Source organism: Cibotium barometz, chromosome 17 (assembly GCF_041138505.1).
Source record: "Cibotium barometz isolate CiBa-2024 chromosome 17, ASM4113850v1, whole genome shotgun sequence".
Classification (NCBI taxonomy): domain Eukaryota; kingdom Viridiplantae; phylum Streptophyta; class Polypodiopsida; order Cyatheales; family Cibotiaceae; genus Cibotium; species Cibotium barometz.
The window spans coordinates 44,078,627-44,097,731 of NC_141062.1; the positions used below are offsets into that span (position 1 = coordinate 44,078,627).

The following is a 19,105-nucleotide window of genomic DNA, read 5'->3' on the forward strand; positions in this document are numbered from 1 at the left end:
AGGAAATTGGTCAAATCAGGATCAATTTGCAGGAAATTGGATGTCGAAATTTGGGGCTTTTGATGTAATTGTGCAATTAAGCACTCATACATGCTGTATGATGTGAAAAATCGCACATTTGGGCAAAATTGCAGCAAATTGCAGCAAATTGCAGTGCAAATCAAGGGGCTTTTGTGCCGATTGAGTTGATTTGCATGCAGGCGATCGCATTTGATGCTGTGGATAATGTGTTGATGCCTTACAAGCACTCAATGTGCCTGTAAATCAAGGGGCTTTCATGTATTTGATGTATATGTGGCCAGGGGGAAGCATCGTGAACACTCTGGATGCCTTCATGTGCGTCAATGTACCATGCATGATCAGAAATTGATCTCAAATCAAGGGGCTTTTCAAGTTTGTATGCTTGTTGAGCTTGGCAAAGCAGCAGGCAAGACATTTATGCCTTGAATCCTCAAAAATCAGCTTGCAGTCAAGGGGCTTTTGCCCAATTTCTGTTCGGGACTGTTGTATGCAGTGTACGGGACTGTAAAAGTCTGATTTTCACTCATTTGGACAGCCAGGAGAGCATTTATTGCTACTGTACTTGCTGGTACAGATTTGGCACATCTTTGTGCATGTTTTGGCATGGCTGTACACTGTTTTGAGTGATCAAAAGGTTCAAATTCAGCTGCTGAAATTGCCGGTACAGGTTTGGTACATCATTGGTGAGCACTTAGTACTGCTGTACAGTACTTTGGAAGGGCAAAAGAGCACATTTAAGGTGCTGTCCAAAATCTGCAGCAACCAGATTTTGGTGTTTTCATCACATAAAGTGGGAGAAAAGTTGCATTCTTGCTTCCGCAGTGGGAGATAAAGCTTGGGAGAACATTTGTGAGCACTTTGTGTGCTTTGGGTGCAGTGTTTGCACATTTTGGGTGCAGTGTTTGCACATTTGCAGGGAGTCAGGCATTAAAGGTTGCATTTTGCTATGGCAACCACAGGTGAGAGCTCTTCATTGCTTCACATCAAGAAGCTTGAAGGCTCGCAGAATTATGATATTTGGCAAACCCAGTGCTACAATGTGTTGCTTCAGAAAAAGCAGCACAAGCCTATCAAAGAAAGGGGTGTGATGCCCGCTTCTCTTACAGCTGAAGAGTGGGAAGATATGGATGAGCTGGCAAGATCTACTATCATGTTGTCTGTGTCAGACTCATTACTTTTCAGCATTCGTGAAGAGAAGACAGCTTGGGGAATGTGGCAGAGATTGCAGGACTTGTATGCCCAACAAAGTGCCTCAAGCAAAGTGTATTGGTTGAAGAAACTCATAGGCCTTCAGATGAAGGAAGGGGCTTCTATGACAGCCCATCTCAATGAGTTTAATGGTATTGTCAGCCAGGTTATAAATCAAAAGTTGGCAATGGACGATGAGTTCAAAGCCACTTTTTTGTTATGCACTTTGCCAGAGAGTTGGGACACATTCAGGACAGCCACTAGCAATTCGAATGCTATGCTGTCATATGCAGATGTTGAGGGTGCTCTTCTTCAAGAAGAGATGAACAGGAAAAACAACTCTGTTGGCAAGTCTAATGCAATGAATGCACGTGGGAGATCCCAGCAAAGGGGGAAAAGCCAAGAAAGGGGAAGGAGCAAGTCTCGCTCCAAAAAGGATTTGGAATGCCATTATTGTGGCAAGAAGGGACACATCAAAAAACAATGCTACAAATGGAAAAATGATCAAAAGGAAAAGGGAAAAGGCAAAGACAAAGAGAAGGATGAAGCCAAAGATGTAAAGCCAAAGGGCAAAAGTGGAGTCAAGATCGAAGAAATCAATGTGTCACATGCAGGTGGCAGTGAGGATGAGGTCCTATTTACTTCTTCACTTGATGCCCATTCACTTCTTACAGGTGGTCATGGTATGCACTCATGGATCATTGATTCAGGTGCCTCCTTTCATGTCACAGGTTGCAGAGACTTGTTTGTCAGGTACACTGCTGGCAATGAAGGAGTGGTTTATTTGGGTGATAACCATGCATGCAAGATACTTGGCAGAGGTGATGTGAGGCTTGTATTTTCAGATGGCTCACAGCTTATGCTCCATGATGTCAGGCATGTGCCTGAGATCAAGAAGAATCTACTTTCTACTGGACAGCTTGATGATGCTGATTATGTTACCACATTTGGTAGTGGAAAGTGGAAGATTAGTAAGGGCTCACTGGTTGTTGCCAGAGGCTCTAAGGTGGACACTCTTTACTTTATGCATGCAGGTGTTTGTCACCATGCTAATGTAAATGCAACCGAGCTGCCGGAAATTTCTATGTGGCATAGCCGGTTGGGACACATGAGTGTCAAGGGAATGGAGCAATTGTCTCGTTTGGGTTACTTGCCTTCTCTAAAGTTTTCAAGTTTTCAGTTTTGTGAGCATTGTATTTATGGTAGGCAACTACAGTGCCCCCACAAGAAAGCTCTTGGACAGAAAGATGCTCAGTTAGAGCTTGTGCATACAGATGTATGTGAGATGCCTCAGCTTTCTTTGGGAGGGGCAAAATATTTTGTGTCTTTTATTGATGATGCCACTCGTAAGGTGTGGGTCTATCCTCTTCGTTTGAAGAGTGATACATTCTCAGTGTTTCAGAAGTTTGTTGCTCTTGTTGAGAATCAAACTGGCAAAACACTGAAGGCTTTGCGTTCCGACAATGGTGGAGAGTATACGTCCAAACAGTTTCAGGACTTTTGTGATGCTAAAGGCATCAAGAGGGAGCTCTCTACTCCTTATGATCCTCCACAAAACGGGACAGCAGAGAGGATGAACAGGACCATACAGGAGAAGGTCCGTTCTATGTTGTCACATGCTGCATTACCTCATGGTTTTTGGGCTGAAGCTGTTATGACAGCCGTTCACCTTATAAATAGGTCACCTAACACGAGGCTTGGTGGGAAAGTGCCAGAAGAAGTATGGACAGGGAAGCCTCCGTCATACAAGCACTTGAGAGTGTTTGGTTGCGTTGCGTACGTGCACATACGCAGGGAAATGCGCACCAAACTTGATCCTAAGTCTCACAAATGCATATTCCTAGGATATGGTGACAGAGGTGAAATGGGGTATAGACTTTGGGATCCCATGAATAGAAAGATCATACGCAGCAATGATGTCATTTTTGATGAAACATGCATGTATAAGGAGCCTGCAAGGCAACAGGAGCCTGGCAGAGTCATCTTTGATGATGATGGACATCATGGACAACAACAAAGGGCTGTAAATCAGCCATTACAGCAGGAAAACCAGCCCTTAAATGGTGCTGAAAATGGTCCAAATGGACAGCCAGATATGGCAGAAGATATCCCTATGGATATACCACAGTTGGAGGAGATACCGGGCATGATTTTTCAGCCTTATGGCATGGAACAGGAGCCACCAATGGGTGATATGCAGGCTGGACAGCAACCTGCAAATGATGGTCATTGGGTACGGAGGTCCACTAGACCCTCCAGAGCCCCTGACAGGTTTGTTCCAGGGGTTGACTATTTGATGCTTACTGACTGTGGGGAGCCCTCATGTTACAAGGAGGCTTTACAGAGGGCAGACAAGGCTCTATGGGAGCGTGCCATGAAGTCAGAGATGGATTCTCTGCATAAAAATGGAACTTGGAAGTTGGTGCCTTTGCCTGCAGGCAAGAAGGTTTTGCCATGCAAGTGGGTTTACAGGCTCAAAGTTGCACCAGATGCTAAGCCAAGATACAAAGCCAGGTTAGTGGCTAAGGGCTTCAAGCAGGAATATGGTGTGGACTTTGATGAGATCTTCTCTCCAGTGGTCAAAATGACCACACTTAGAGCTGTGTTGGCTTTGGTTGCGCATGATGATCTGGACTTGATTCAGATGGATGTGAAGACTGCTTTTCTTCACGGTGATCTCCATGAGGAGATATATATGCAGCAGCCAGAGGGTTATGCAGTAAGTGGAAAGGAGAAGCTTGTATGCAAGCTGAAAAAGAGTCTTTATGGGCTCAAACAGGCACCAAGAGAATGGTATCATAAATTTGATACATTCATGAAATCTCAGAAATTCAGGAGAAGTGACATAGATCACTGCTTGTACACCAAGAAAGCTTTGGATGGCAGTCTCTTGATTCTCATTTTGTATGTTGATGATATGTTGATTGCCGGGAAATCTCGTAAAGAGATGGATGCATTGAAAAAGAGGCTGCATGAAACCTTTGATATGAAGGATTTGGGTGATGCAAATCACATCTTGGGTATGCGGATACTTCGGGACAGAAATCAGCATGTGTTGTATTTGTCTCAGAAGGAATACATTGGCAAAATCTTGCAGAGGTTCAATATGGACGGGGGGAAGAAGGCTAGTACTCCTTTGCCTCCATATGTGAAACTCAGTGCTATGGACAGCCCACAGTCAGATAGAGACAGGGCTGATATGGCCAAGATTCCGTATGCTTCAGCTTGTGGCAGTCTCATGTATGCCATGGTTGCTACTAGGCCGGACATTGCATTTGCAGTGGGAGTGGTTTCTGGATACATGGCCAACCCTGGCAAGAAGCATTGGGAAGCAGTGAAAGGTGTCATGAGATACCTGAAGGGCACACAGGATTTGTGCATTTGCTTTGGCAAACAGGATGCATTAGTGCATGGTTACACGGATTCGGATTATGCCGGTCATCCAGATAACCGGAAGTCTACTACCGGTTATGTATTTACATTCACAGGAGGTGCTGTGTCATGGATATCCAGGATGCAGAAGTGCACTGCCTTGTCTACTACAGAGGCCGAGTATATTGCAGCCACAGAGGCTTGCAAGGAGGCATTATGGCTATCTCGGTTAGTGGTTGATTTGGGCTATACAGGGGATATTCCATTGTTGCATTGTGACAGTCAGAGTGCCATTCAGTTGGCAAAGAACCCTGTCTTTCATGCAAAGACGAAGCATGTGGATGTGAAGTATCACTTCATCAGAGAGGTGATAGAGAACAAGCAAATTCAGCTTGTTAAGATTCACACGGATGACAACCCGGCTGATCTGTTGACGAAGAGTTTGCCTCCGGAGCGGTTTGCTCATTGCAGACACTTGATGGGCATTGGATGAGGCCATTTTCAGCCTTGATATGGCCTTGTATATTATCATGTACATGCTGATTTTTTTCTTTTCCTTTACTTAAGGGCACTTTGCCTTTAAGTGGGAGGTTGTTGGGGTAAAGGCGTTATGCCCACCCTTATAGTGTGTACAAGCCCATAAGTTATAGTACATAGTACACTTAGTACTTTTAATGTACTAAGTGCACTATGTGTACTAGTGCAATATACATGTGTGATAGGGGAGTCACACACTCATGCTTTTCATGAGTTGACTTATCCCCACAACTCTCTCTCTCTCTCTCCCTTGCTTCTCTGTGTATGTCTTCCATGAATGACTCTAAACCCTAATTCAGGTTTCTCCCCATCACCGTCTTCTGCATCAGTTCGTACTCAGCAATCTGCAGCAGCAACTCGGGTGAGTCTACCTGCTGTATTTTGGAGCTTAACTGTGAATTTTGTCAGCAAATCAAGTCCGAAATTTGGGGCTTTTGCTGTTTTTATGTTGCTGCACAATCTGTGACAGCTCCCACAGGTTTTTTGTGGGAATCAGAGAAATTTGAGCCACCAGAAATTTGGGGCTTTTGTTGCTGTGCTGTCTATCTGTGTGAAACAGACAGTCTCGAGCAATATTTGTGGACTCTTGTGCAGTCAGTCTCTTTTGCAGGTTACAGTTTGCTCTCATGGCACAGAACACTGCTAATGTGTTTGGGTTTTTAGCCCAGGAAGATAAGTTGGATGGAACCAACTATTCCCTGTGGAGCTTTATGCTCAGGAATCTGCTAGTTGCAAAGAATTTGTGGAATTATGTAAGTGGAGCTGAGGCAAGGCCTATGCATGTGGCCCCAGCTACCCCTCCACAACATGGCAGGCAGCAGGTTGTACTACCAGCTCCTCAGGCACCTACACAGGAACAAACTAGGTGGGATTCTAGGGATGCTCAAGCACTCTCTTTGATTGCACTTTCAGTTAAGAGGTCCATTATTCCGCATATCCGTTCATGCAGGACATCTCAGGCTGCATGGGATACTTTGGAGCACATGTATCAGGCTCGCAATGAGGCTAGAGTTGCCTTTTTGAAGCGGGAACTATCACACTTGTGCATGGATGAGGGTGATTCTATGCAGGATCATCTTACGAAGATTCAGGATTTGAGAGAACAGCTCTTGAATATTGATGAAATCATTTCTGATGCTGAGATGGTCACCACTACACTTAACTCCTTACCGAGCTCTTATTTGGGTTTTCATACATCTCTTCACTTGTCCATGAGGGGTAATCCAGTCCCTCTATCCTTTCAGGATTTGGTTGGACTTTTGCTGCAGGAAGAGCAGACTCGGAAAAATGTCATGCAAAGAGGTGGTGAGCAAGCATTATTTGCCAAGAACAAGGGCAAAGGAAAATCTGGTGCATATAAGCCTAAGTCAGAATCAGGACAGCCATCTAGTAAAGAGAAGGATGATGCACAGAAACCTAAAAAGAAGGGTAAGTGCCATTACTGCAAGAAGCCAGGTCACTATATTCATGAATGTCATAAGAGGATAGCCAAGGAAAAGAAGAAAGAGTCTGGTAATTCAGTTGAAGACTCTTCAGATGTGGATAACAAGAAAGATGATGCCACAGTCAACCTTGTGGAAGAGGATTGGTGCTTCTTTACTTGCAGCTATGATCCCTCAAATGAGGTTCATTCACTCAGTGTGAGTGAGAGTGGTGATGTATGGTTCTTTGACAGTGGTGCCTCAAGGCACATCACGTCCAGAAAGGATTTGTTTGGCAAGATGGTACCTTCTTCATGTGGCAGAAAGGTTACGTGTGCAAATAATGCTTCTTATCCAGTTCAGGGCACAGGGGATGTTATGCTTACAGCCATTAAGGGCTCAGAATTTCTCCTTCAGGATGTATTGTATGTGCCTGGGATAAAGAAGAATCTTCTCTCAGTGTCTTCTTTTGCAAAGAGAGGGCTGGTTGTTTCCTTTGAGGATACTAAATGTATGGTCCGTGACAGGGAAAGTGACTTTGCTTTGGTTGCTACAGGGACCTTATGTCGCGGTTTGTACCGTCTTGATCCTTATGAGAGGCACAGTGCATGTGTTGTTTCTACCTCTACATCTGCTATGCAGGATGCAGAGTTGTGGCATGCCAGGTTTGGGCATGTAAATTATGGCAGTCTCATGGCACTTCAGAAGCTGAAAATGGTAGATGCCCTACCTAATTTAGAGACTCCTCCCAGACATGTGTGTGAGGGATGTATTTTGGGAAAGATGCATCGTCAGGCTTTCAAAAAGGATAGAGTTGTTAGAGCTGTCCGCAAATTGCAGCTCATTCACAGTGATGTATGTGGTCCAATGAGGACACAATCCTTGGGAGGTCATTGGTATTTTGTTACTTTTATTGATGACTTTTCCAGATATGCTTGGGTGTATGCTTTGAAGAACAAATCTGATGTCTTTATGCATTTCCGACATTATGTCAACATGGTTGAAAATGCAACAGGACAAAAAGTGCAGACTCTCAGAACTGACAGAGGGGGGGAATACTTATCTAAAGTATTTGATGCTTTTTGTTTTGAGAAGGGCATAGTACACCAGTGTACTACACCATATACACCTCAGCAGAATGGTGTCGCCGAACGAAAGAATAGGTCACTCATGGAGATGGCCAGGTGTATGCTGAAAGCAAAGGGATTGCCACATAAGTTTTGGGTGGAAGCTCTTATGTGTGCCACTCATGTGTTGAACAGGTGCCCTACAAAGGCACTCAGATCTGTTACACCCTATGAAGCTTGGTTTGATCGGAAACCTAGTGTTGATTATTTTCGTGTGTTTGGTTGCTTGGCTTATGCACATGTACCACAGGAGCTTCGTGGGAAGCTTGATGATAAAGCCATAAAGTGCATATTTGTTGGCTACAGCAGTCAAAGTAAAGGGTACCGTCTCTATAATCCTGTCACACGGAGGATTTTTGTGAGCAGAGATGTTGTTTTTGCAGAGAATTCAGCACAACCCATTGCTGAATTTAAATTTCAGCAACCTCAGGAGTCTTTTGATGTATTTGAAGGGTTGATACCCATTGGCATAGGAACCACAGCTGATATACCGGCTGAATTTCAGAATTTGCAGCCACCACCTCGTGTGTTTGATGCTTTAAATCAGCCCCAGGCTGAGCCTGACATACAGCAAGCAGAAGAGGATATTGTTGTACAAGAGAGGACAGCTTTGCAAGAAGCTAGAACCATTCCTCGTTGGGCTATACAGACTCTTCAAGAGAGTAGACTTGCTGCTCCATTACCAGGTAGGACACGTAGGAGTACACGTGAGGCTGAAAGCTCTCACTTTTCAGAGTCAGCTTGGGTGAGTTCTATTATGGATGAAGAGGAACCTGAGAGTTTTGAAGATGCAAGTGAAAATCAGCATTGGATGCAGGCCATGCAAGCTGAATTGGATTCTATTGTTAAGAATCATACATGGGATTTGGTGGATTTGCCTCCTGGCAAGAAGGCAATTGGTACAAAGTGGGTTTATAAGGTTAAACGCAAACCAGATGGTACCATTGACAGGTACAAAGCAAGGCTGGTTGCTAAGGGCTATGCTCAGAAAAAGGGCATAGATTATGAAGAAACTTTTGCCCCCACTTCTCGGATGACCACCATCCGTGTTGTTGTTGCTATGGCTGCCCATTATGGCTGGTTTGTACATCAGTTGGACATAAAAACAGCCTTTTTGAATGGTGATCTTGAGGAAGAGGTTTATGTGATACAACCTCTTGGTTTTGCTATGTCTGGTCAAGAGCACAAGGTGTGCAAGTTGAGGAAAGCTTTGTATGGCTTAAAACAAGCACCGCGTGCCTGGTATGCAAAGATTGATGCATTTTTGACTAGCCAGGGGTTCACCAACAGTCCAACTGAAAGCACCCTCTACATCAAGACAGATGGGGGGGATATTTTGATAATCATTCTTTATGTAGATGATATGTTGCTCACAGGTACTGATGCGGATAAAATTTCAGATTTTAAGTCCAAACTCAAATCTGCTTTTGAGATGTCAGATATGGGTATGTTGCACTATTACTTGGGCATACAGTTCATACAAAGTGAGAAGGGTATCTTTATGTTACAGTCGAAGTATGTACAGAGACTGTTGGAAAGATTCAAATTTCAAGATTGTAAGCCTATTTCCACTCCTATGGAACCAGGGCTGAAACTTACAGTACATGATGGCAGTGAATCTTTTGATGCTATTCTCTATTGTCAGGCTGTTGGGTGCCTGATTTACTTGTGCAACACCAGACCGGATATTCAGTATGCAGTATCCCAGGTGAGCAGATATATGCACAGCCCACGGATGCTTCATTGGCAAGCTGTAAAGCGTGTGTTTCGTTACTTGCAAGGCACCAAGTCTTATGGCTTGATGTTTCCCAGGGGGGGTGACTTGCATTTACATGCATACAGTGATTCAGATTGGGCTGGTGACTTCGACACAAGGCAGTCTACCAGTGGTAATTGTTTCTTTTTGGGACACTCATGCATTTCATGGTTGAGCAAGAAACAATCTACAGTAGCTACCTCGTCTTGTGAGGCTGAGTACAGGGCAGCTTTCACAACGACAGTGGAATGTGTTTGGCTACGCAGACTCTTGGCAGATCTTCATCCTTTATTGGAGGAGCCTACTCCGATTCTCACTGACAGTCAGAGTGCTATTGCAGTAGCACGGAATCCTGTGTTTCATGCACGAACGAAACACATAGAGATACATTATCATTATGTCAGAGAAAGACTTCATGCAGGGGAGATCAGCATGATCTATTGTCCAACACATGACAATGTCGCAGACATTTTCACCAAAGCTTTACCTCGAGAAAAGTTTGAAGCTTTCCGCAAAGCTTTAGGCTTACTTCCTTTTGGTGATTAACATCATGCCTTGTACCCACATTGGCACTGCAGGGGGGTGTTAGAAATAATGTCCTGACATTATTATGGGCAGTGGCCAATGTATTAGGACCGGCCGAGCACTTTTTACTCACTTTAAGTGAGGTTTTTTCCCCGCGCCCAATAAGGCGCCCAACTTACCGTTATGTGAAACGGGCACCAGTTAGGGTTATTATATGCCCTAAGTTTTGTAACAAACTCATCTTCATTATTTGAGCTCCATCGTTTTGCTCCTTGCTTCCACACGTTTTGCTTCTGTTTGTTCGCGTGCTCCACACCGTCTCTCACTCACAATCTTTGGTATTGAAGTCGTCAAAGATCTGTTGAGGATATGGACAGCCGTAGTCACAACCTCTTCCCAAAGTGGATGAGGAAGATCACGATGCTCCAACATCGTCCTCGTCATCTCTGCCACAGTCCGGTTCTTACTCTCAACTACTCCATTCTCTAAAGGCGAACCTGTATTGGCCAGCTCTTGCTCGATGCCATGTTCCGCACAAAACCGCACAAACCCATTGGAAGAAAACTCTCCTCCTTTGTCAGCCTGAAGAGTCTTTATCTGTAAGCAAGACTCTTTCTCCACCATCACATGCCACTCCTTGAACCGAGCAAAGCTTGGTCCTTCTGGGAAAGGAAATAAACCCATGTGAATCTCTGCTACAATCATCAACAAGTAACATAAAATACAAAGAACCTCCCAAGGATGGGGTCTGCATAGGTCCACACAAGTCAGTGTGTACCAACTCCAAAGGTTTCGAAGGCCGCCTGGAAGCCCGCTTCAAAAAAGATTCCATGTGCTGCTTACCCCCTGTGGAGGGTTCGTAAAACGCTCTTCCTGGTCCAAGACCATTGGCACAAGCTTCTCCCAAGTGATGGTGCTGAGCCTACCATTGGTGATCAAAGAGGAGTAAAATGCTGAGTACTGGGAGGGCAAATGGGACAACAACGTAATGGCCATGTCCTCTAAAGATATCTCTTTCCCTACCTGAAGAATCTCGTGCTGAAGAGCTTGCAACTTGTTGATGTGCTCTAGCATTGTTGACAACTTTGCAGGATTCATCACCTGCATCTGAACTTCCAAGGAGATCCTCTTCATGGGTGATACCCTGTTGTACAAAGAAGCCAAATGCTGCCAAATCCCTCTGGCCAGCGTCATATGCTTTATACGATTGATCACATGTGGTGTTCAATTTAGGAAGATGAAAGAACGGACATGGGCATTGACACGATCCCACAACTGTGCCTCCGTATAGAGGGTAACTCCTTGTCTTCCAACTCCGGTTGTGGAACACTAACTACAATGAAATCAGCTAAGTCATAAGACTCCAAAACAGACTCCATCATTACCTTCCATATGCCGTAGTTGTTCCCGTCCAATTGTCGGTCCACCCGGAACGTGGGGAGTGTAGGGATCTTCACGTGCTTCTCAACCATCTCAAGCAAGTCTGCCATCTCAAGGGTTCACAAGGTCTTGTGAAGGGAGGCTGGGTGGGAAAGAAGAAAAAGAAGAGGCTGCAAATAATATGCAAGGTGGCTGTCCAACGGTGATGGCCGCCTTCTACGTGATCTCCAAGTCCCGAACAGCCCAAGCAATCTCCAATAAGCACCGCAAATCAGCAAACCCTTCAGGTCCCACTGTCTCCAAGCTTCAAGCCACCTGGGGCTTTGATACCATGTCTGAATGCACATCGGAAATGAAGACAACTGCTGTAGAGAGAAAAACACAAGAGCGTCCTCAAGATTGTTGCATTTTCTTCATCTGACGCTTGGGACTGTTGTATTTCTGAATTTTCAACAAAGATTGCTGATTGGATTGCTGAAGCCCTCTTCTAGGTGCTGAGGACAGGGATCTATAGCTTGGAGAGATCTAGCTTCTTCCTCTCCTTTCAGTTTCCCACCCTCCCTCCCTTTCTTCTGTTAGCAATCATCTCCTGTCTGTACATTACACCAAGGCCTCTATTGTGGGTGTGGCAACCCAGTTTTGGTGTTTTGTTTTTCCTCACTCTCCATGTATTTTTCCCATTTTTTTGGGTGTGGGAGGGCTGTCAGCTAGTTCTATTGCTGGCTGACTGGCTTGTTTGCTACCCGACCTGATCTGTAGACCTAGCCGACTGCTGGGACCTGGTCGACCCGTTTGTTTGCTGGTCGTGGGCCTTTGCTGCTGGTCGTGAGCACATAGGCTGCTGTCGGCTTGTTTTAGACTAGCCGACCAACAGCCTAGGGCCATATAAAATGGCCCCTTGCCCCCCACACTCACCGTTGTAGATTCTAGAATTTTCTTATGTGTATATAGCAGAGTTACACAGCTTCTCTCTCTCTCTCTCTCTCTCTCTCTCTCTCTCTCTCTCTCATCACTCCCGGAAGAAAACGCAACACCTTCCATGCTGAAATCTGCAAAAAACACAGCAAACTATCGAAGCCTCTGCTCCAAAACAGAAAATGCAGCTCTCTTGTCACAAAATTCCTTATAGCTTCTATTTTTTCTATTGTTCATGTGTGGCATGTGGAGCTTGACATGACATACATGTATGGCTGGTGTAGCCTGACATGGTGTGTTTGTGTGGCATATGGAGCCTGACATGACAGTACATGTATGGCTGGTGTAGCTTGACATGATAGTACATGTGTGGCCTGACATGGTGTACATGTGTAGCTCATGGAGCCTGACATGATGTAATTCCTTGGGACTAGCGATCCTGAAGATCTTTTGTATTTATTTTTTGGGAAGGTTCCGGAAGGATCATGAGACTTGGACATTTTATCGGATACAATTGAGCAGATGGGTGTTTCTTCCAGTCTAGTTGCACTCATGTGTATGCATGACTTTGATTTTATCTTTGGATGACTTGTATTGTTTGCCTGGACAATGCTTGAGATTTTTGCTTGCGTTGTCCATGGGGCCGGGGACCCTTGCCCCTGTGGATGTGGATGTGTATGTGTACACTTGTTTGGGATTGACAGGTGGTCTACATGTGTTTTGCAGGTGGTAAGTGGCATGTGGTGCTGAGAGGGGGTGTTAGCACATTCATCCCCAATTTCTGTCCATATTTGGTGTCCCTTTTGGTTGATTGTGGGCTGGCCACCCCTTTTTTATATAGTTTTTTGGGATTTTTCCGAGCCTCGATGTATTTTCCCCAATCGGCCAGCTACATCATGTCCAGTCGGCCAGTTTATCATGTCTAGGTGGCCAGCCCCTCTTACCTATAAATAGGTGAGTTGGCCTCTCACTTTTTCATCTTGCCTCGTCTTTCTTTTGCTTCCTCACTTATGAGACACTTTCTGTCTCTTGCTTGGGACTGTATCACTTAAGGATATTTAGCATAGTTGCTACATCTCTCTCTCTCTCTCTCTCTCTCGCATTCTCTGCTCAGCACACTCTAGTGTTTATTTGCTTCCGCTCTGTGCACTCATTCAAAATCATCTCATTCTTTGCATAATTCAGCATTGAAACACCATAGCTATTATGTCTAACTTGTCTATAGACCACTTGATGGTTCACCTGACATTTGGTCTACCTTGACCTTGCGTTTGGCATTTCGTCATCAAGTAAGTTTGTTGGTAAAGTCTCTCCAAAGTAATAACCGTGCTTTCCGGAGGGGGCCTTTAAGTGGGTAGTTGGGACCCAATCTGGTGTTGACTCTCTATCTTCTCTCACTACAGATCTATCTTCATGTTCAAAGATTAAAGTGGATTGCTTAAACTCACTCCAACGTAAAGGTATAATGAAAGCCTTGTTGCATGTTACACGATCATACCAGTTGCATGCTACATGCCTCATGCAAGGGTTCACACAGAATAGACGCTGCCAAATGACTCTGACAAGACGACTGGCACTTGATCAAGTGGTCTAATAAGTGCCTGGGATGACGTACCTGTTTACACCATACATGAGGGTTACAAGTGTGTGTCTGATGGGCATCACACTGACATGTGCGGGACGTGCACGACGATAACTACTCCTTGGCGGTAAACTGGTGACTCGTCCTTGGATAAGGGCTCATAATGAATATGCCTGGTGTGTGTCCGGCCTCAAGGCCTTGCACTTGCTGATGATGTGTCCACGTGGCATCCAAGTGTGGTGATGCACGTGACATTTATGAAGCAACCAACACCATGGCATACTTAGTTTAGCTCATGAATATGATATGATCTTTGTTCTGTTATGTGGCACAAAGACAGCAATGTAACTCCCCCAAATTAGTCACCTTAAACTTTGGGTGAAGAGAAGATTCAATCTTTTCAATAGAGACAATGCCGTCCCCTAGTGATTGGGTCTTTTCATCACCCCATTTTCTAGCAACAGATGTCCTAGCTGTGCACACGATCTTGAATTAAGAATGGTTTAATATGTGTATGCATGCATTCATTATCTCATATGCATACAAGTAGGTAGTAAGGTAGGTTTCTATGCAAGTATGCACATGTACGCATGCATACGTTATTTATGTATGCATGCATTCATTCATGTCGTTATAATGAATGTATGCCTGTATATAAGTATGTGTGTGTGCATTCGTGCACGTCATATTTACGTATGATGAAGTTTCCAGATGCTTGAGCTTTAGTTCAGACCTTAATTTGCAACTGTCACAGCAGAGACATTGAACAAGGTCAAGGCCCACATTGATAGTGTGCGCCAAATCTACAGTCAGCTTGCAGAGGTTCTTAAATCTGTTCCAGGACAATATTACAGGTAAGATATTTTAGAAGTCATTGATGCAACCCACATGTTGACAAGGCCAATATCATATAATTTCTGGTGCTTTAGCATGAGATTTGGTTGTTCGAATTGCAGGTATCATGACCACTGGCGCAATCAAACTTACACTGTGGTCTTTTTACTTGCTTTTATTCATTGGCTAGAGACTGGTGGGCTACTGTCTCATGGCGATGCTGCATCACTGCTTGGACGTGAGCTCTTAATCTCGTCACAAGGTTTTAGGGAATTAGGTTCTCTTTGTCCAGTTTTCTTTAGGCCTGTTTTACAAAGTCACCCATCCACAGTGGATCTCAACATTCAGATGTGGAGGATGGTTATTGGCCCCTGTCCCAGCAAAGGCTAGCTTCACATGGGACCATGGACGAGCTGCACACTTTCCAATGTGTCTGTCTTTTCATGCCCATCATACTGCCAAAGTTATCAAGCATTCCCATGCTGGATGTACCAAAAGCATGCTGGCCCGCCGCCTCATGTGTACAGTAAACATTACTCACCTGCCTGAGTTTACCTAGATTTTTTTCTGACAAATGGAATTGGCAGCTTGGGTGTGAAGCCACCGGGCGGCAAGGGCATAACTGCTTATTGGCGCATGCACCCATTGCTGCAATCAACCTGGGTGTGGGTGGATTTTGTGAAGTGGGCCTTGTACAGTGTTAGCATGACTTTGATACCACTCTTTCTTATCTTCGTTCATGCAGTTAAGGATGAAGAATTTGGACTAGATCTTGAAGATTATCTTGTTGGTAGGTGTAACATACAGAAATGCTAGTCTTTATGCACATTAGGCTGGGTTTGTATGAGTGCTGTATCAGACTCTCAATTCTTGCTTGTTTTCAATGCAGGCCTTTGCAATCTCTCCAACGAATTGGTATGGCAGTCACTATTTTAAATAAACTTTTAAGCTGGTTGTTTGTAGCTTGTGTGTAGGTTTCTCTCCAACGTCTTCTCTAACTTGCTTGCAAATGCATACATATCCTTCTCTAAAGCCCTTCCCTCCACCTTTTATCACACGACCCGCAAAGGCCTATCCATACCAAGTGCTGGGTAGAGAAAAAGGTATAGTTGTACGGAACATTTGAAATAAGCAAACAGGACTGGCTTTTGAACAGCGCCCCCCCATCCCCCAACCCCCCCGCGACCCAACTCCCCCCCCCCCCCCCCCTTTTTCCCCCCTTCCCCCTTAAAAAAAGAGAAGAAAAAAGGGAGAGCTATGCTGGTACAAAAGGTACATTTGGATCAGGGGTTGTACGAGCTTTGTTGGGGGGTTGGAACCTTGGTGGGGAGACCAAGAGAGAAATAAAAAGGATTCATTCAAGATTCAAACAATTGCGACTATTAATGATGAGGAAATCTTTGGGGATTCTGCTTTTGTAGGGAAAAAATTGGGAAAAATGGAAGAGCAAAGAGGAAGAAGAGGGGGACTCATGGGTGGCAGCAGGCTGATGCAGGATAATGTGTGCAGAAAATGACTTATGCATGGGCTCAATGAAAATAAAATTGGGCCATGTTCCGAATGTATCCAATGTTCTGTATGTATTATAGATCATGATGTTCTGAACCACTTGGAGGGATTGGAAAGCATTTTGATCCTACTGTGAGCAAGAGAGTTGAATTTGGCTGTTGAACCCTCTGAGATTACCTTTTGGAAGGTGGCTGAATCAGGATGCAGGAGCTCTGGCCTGTGGGTGAGGTTGTTAGCCAGCCTGCCCATGCTACCTTGGCACGGTACGACGTGTTTCCCAGGCTGCCCTAGATATGGCATCTGCTAAAGATTGGCCTTTTTTTGTGGGGAGCGGGCTCCAGGAGTAGTAGGTAGCTCTTCTTCTCTAGCATCCAACGGAATCTTCTGAGTTCGAGTACCGCGAGGCATTCCTTAGTGGGTTGGGTTGTAGTAGGTAACCATGTTCTCATTGCCACCATGTGGTACATCACTTTTGTGCTGGTCTTTCTTGCAATCCTGTGTTGGTCAGGTCCAGCGGCTCATCTGCAACTACCTATGGGCAGGGAGTGAGTGACAGCGGTACCATTCGAGCGTGGCTTGGAATTCCATCATCCAGCCCCCCCATGCCCCCCCCCCCCCCCCCCGCGCGGCCGCGGCGGTCCCCCCCCAAAAAAAAGGGTGTGTTGGGCATCATCGATCCTGTGATTTAGTTAAACACACTTTGGGGAAAACTCATTGTAGGTGGCTTGGAGCCCAGGGTGGAGCTGTGGCTTCCCGCATTGTCAACCATATCCTTACCTGTGGAGGTCATTAGGTCCCCAGTTTCAGATGGATCTTCACGAGGCTCCTTGTCTACAAATTTGATACCTCCTTTGTTGAGAACAAATTTAAAGCCAGCCTTCTTCAAGCTTGGGCGACATGGTTGCCCAGTCCCTTCTAACCATGGACGAGGAGTGTGTGGATTGGAACTCCCTCCCAGCTGCCACCTCCACCACAAACTGAGGGCGATGCCAAACTAGGGTGGGGGGCAACCTGATTGATGACAACTTTTCGGCCATTTCCTCAGAGTGGCGGGATCCTCTTGCCTCACTTCCCCTCCCAGAATGGGCAGCGATGATCTCCCGCTTCCCTCTCTTGGTCTTTGCCCTCCTTGAGAACCTCTCTCCACTGACCTTTGTGATTGGCAGTTAGGCTGCAAGGATCCCCTCCAAGGAGAATTTTTGTGACCTCATGCAGGGGGTATGGGTCACTGGCCTAAGTTTCAGACACGTCAAAAAATGCAATGAGTAGTGGCTTGAATTCAGTGGAAAAAAGCATAAAAAATAACTTTTCCATTATTCTGTCGGCAGAACCTTTATGGAGTTTTTATGCTTGTGGTTGCCTTATGCTGTTAGGCCTTGATGCTTATTCTTCTTGTTTTATTTTGTGTAGTATTGAAGGATTAAGGTTCTTTTGCTGCTTTTCTCTTTGCCATGTCCAGCCACGGTACGTTGTAAACCAGGTGACTACTGGGGACTATGACTGTGCGAAGAGAGCCTCTGTCTTTCTCAGTGATCTCTATGCAGCATTTCGCATGCTCAACCTTCGCAATGATGTGCTGCGAAAGCGCTTTGATGGTGGGTCTCAATTAGATTGAGTCCATTAGAAGCTTGATGTATGCTGTAAGACTTGTAAAAGAAACAGTTATTATGCTAAACCATCATTATTCTGTTAGTGCTGAATATTTCTTATTTTTGTCTGTCATGCAGGGATGAAATATGACCTGAAGAAGGTTGAGGAAGTCTTATATGATGTGAAGATTAGAGGTCTCCTCAGTGATTCCACACAGACTGCTACCACATAGACTTTTCCTTGAGCACTTACAGTTCTGTTGCAGGAATTGGCAGTGGTCATTTTGTCTTCCATTTTAGTCAGTTCTTGGAGCCTGCATTTTTGGCATGACATGCATGGCTGCAATTATATGAGTCTTGGCACTTAAGTCACCCACATTAAGAAGAATGTGGCACAGTTTTGTAAATATAAGTTGGTGATCATCATGCTTTTAGCTCACTACTGTATACTAAAAGCTATGAGGGCATCTTCATGGAGTCAAGCTCACACTTGGGTTTTGTTGATTTGAAGCTTTGTGAGTAGACTCTCATGGAGTCAAGATGGCACTTTGGATTTTGTTAAGTTTGGAAAATAACTGCAACTTCCCATTTCTCTCTTTCTGCCGTATTAGCAACACTCAGAAAATTTTTTTTGAAGTCTTTATCCAGGTTGTATCCAGCTGGTTTAAGTTTATTTGTTCTATTCAAAGCGGTGCAATTTGCTCAACTAGCTACTGTGCACCCATGTGTGTGCGTGCACGCTCTTTATTGCTAGCCTTCATCATGGTTGAGTTTGTCCCTCACCTCCGGAGAAGTGATCGAAACTCAGTTTGATGATTTAACTATGAAGACTGGTCTACTAAGGTGACATATATGCATGCATGAATGTGCACCTACTCTTGGTTGCTGATGACATGAGTGGCATAGCAGGCAGTCTATGCTATGCATGATAAGGTTGACAATTTGAAGCTTTGAGAATCTATCACAAAGTCAAGATCGCATGAGTTTTTGTTAAGTTTGAGAATCAGCTTGAACTTCCATTGATATATTTTCATGGTACACACACTTGGGAGTACCCCATTTTTTGATGGCTAAGTCCACTTTTATTACACCCTAGTATCCTGCTACCATGAGGGTGCACACGATGTTTTTGCGATGTGCAATATACCTAGCGAGCCATGGTATGTTTGGAGGGCTCTCACAAGCCACCTTTCAGCCTGCTTGGTTTACGTGTTTGATATTGGTTAATGTAAGACTCATTATGTTGTCATGTTTGCCACACTTAAGCAGAATCAAATTAAGGTCCGCTTCAGATGCTTCCATGGACAGAGGTGGTGGAAAAAGCAGCTGTCCGACCACCGGTTTCTGCA

The 19,105-nt window shown here is 44.8% G+C and overlaps 1 protein-coding gene across 3 annotated transcripts in view; it reads left to right on the top strand.

The window, feature by feature from the left end:
- The window catches only part of LOC147630043 (uncharacterized), a 66,801-nt gene extending 48,448 nt beyond the window's left edge, over positions 1-18,353 (top strand). For 2 of the 3 annotated variants that reach the window (XM_086811654.1, XM_086811656.1), the window contains 6 exons: positions 14,579-14,678; positions 14,781-14,896; positions 15,404-15,448; positions 15,548-15,573; positions 17,627-17,762; positions 17,895-18,353. In XM_086811654.1, the coding sequence (XP_086667780.1) occupies positions 14,579-14,678; positions 14,781-14,896; positions 15,404-15,448; positions 15,548-15,573; positions 17,627-17,762; positions 17,895-17,989 (518 nt within the window). In that variant the 3' untranslated portion in view covers positions 17,990-18,353. The remainder of the gene's footprint in view (positions 1-14,578; positions 14,679-14,780; positions 14,897-15,403; positions 15,449-15,547; positions 15,574-17,626; positions 17,763-17,894) is intronic. The other variant, XM_086811655.1, reaches the window with a different exon arrangement.
- The last annotated feature ends 752 nt before the right edge of the window (positions 18,354-19,105 follow it).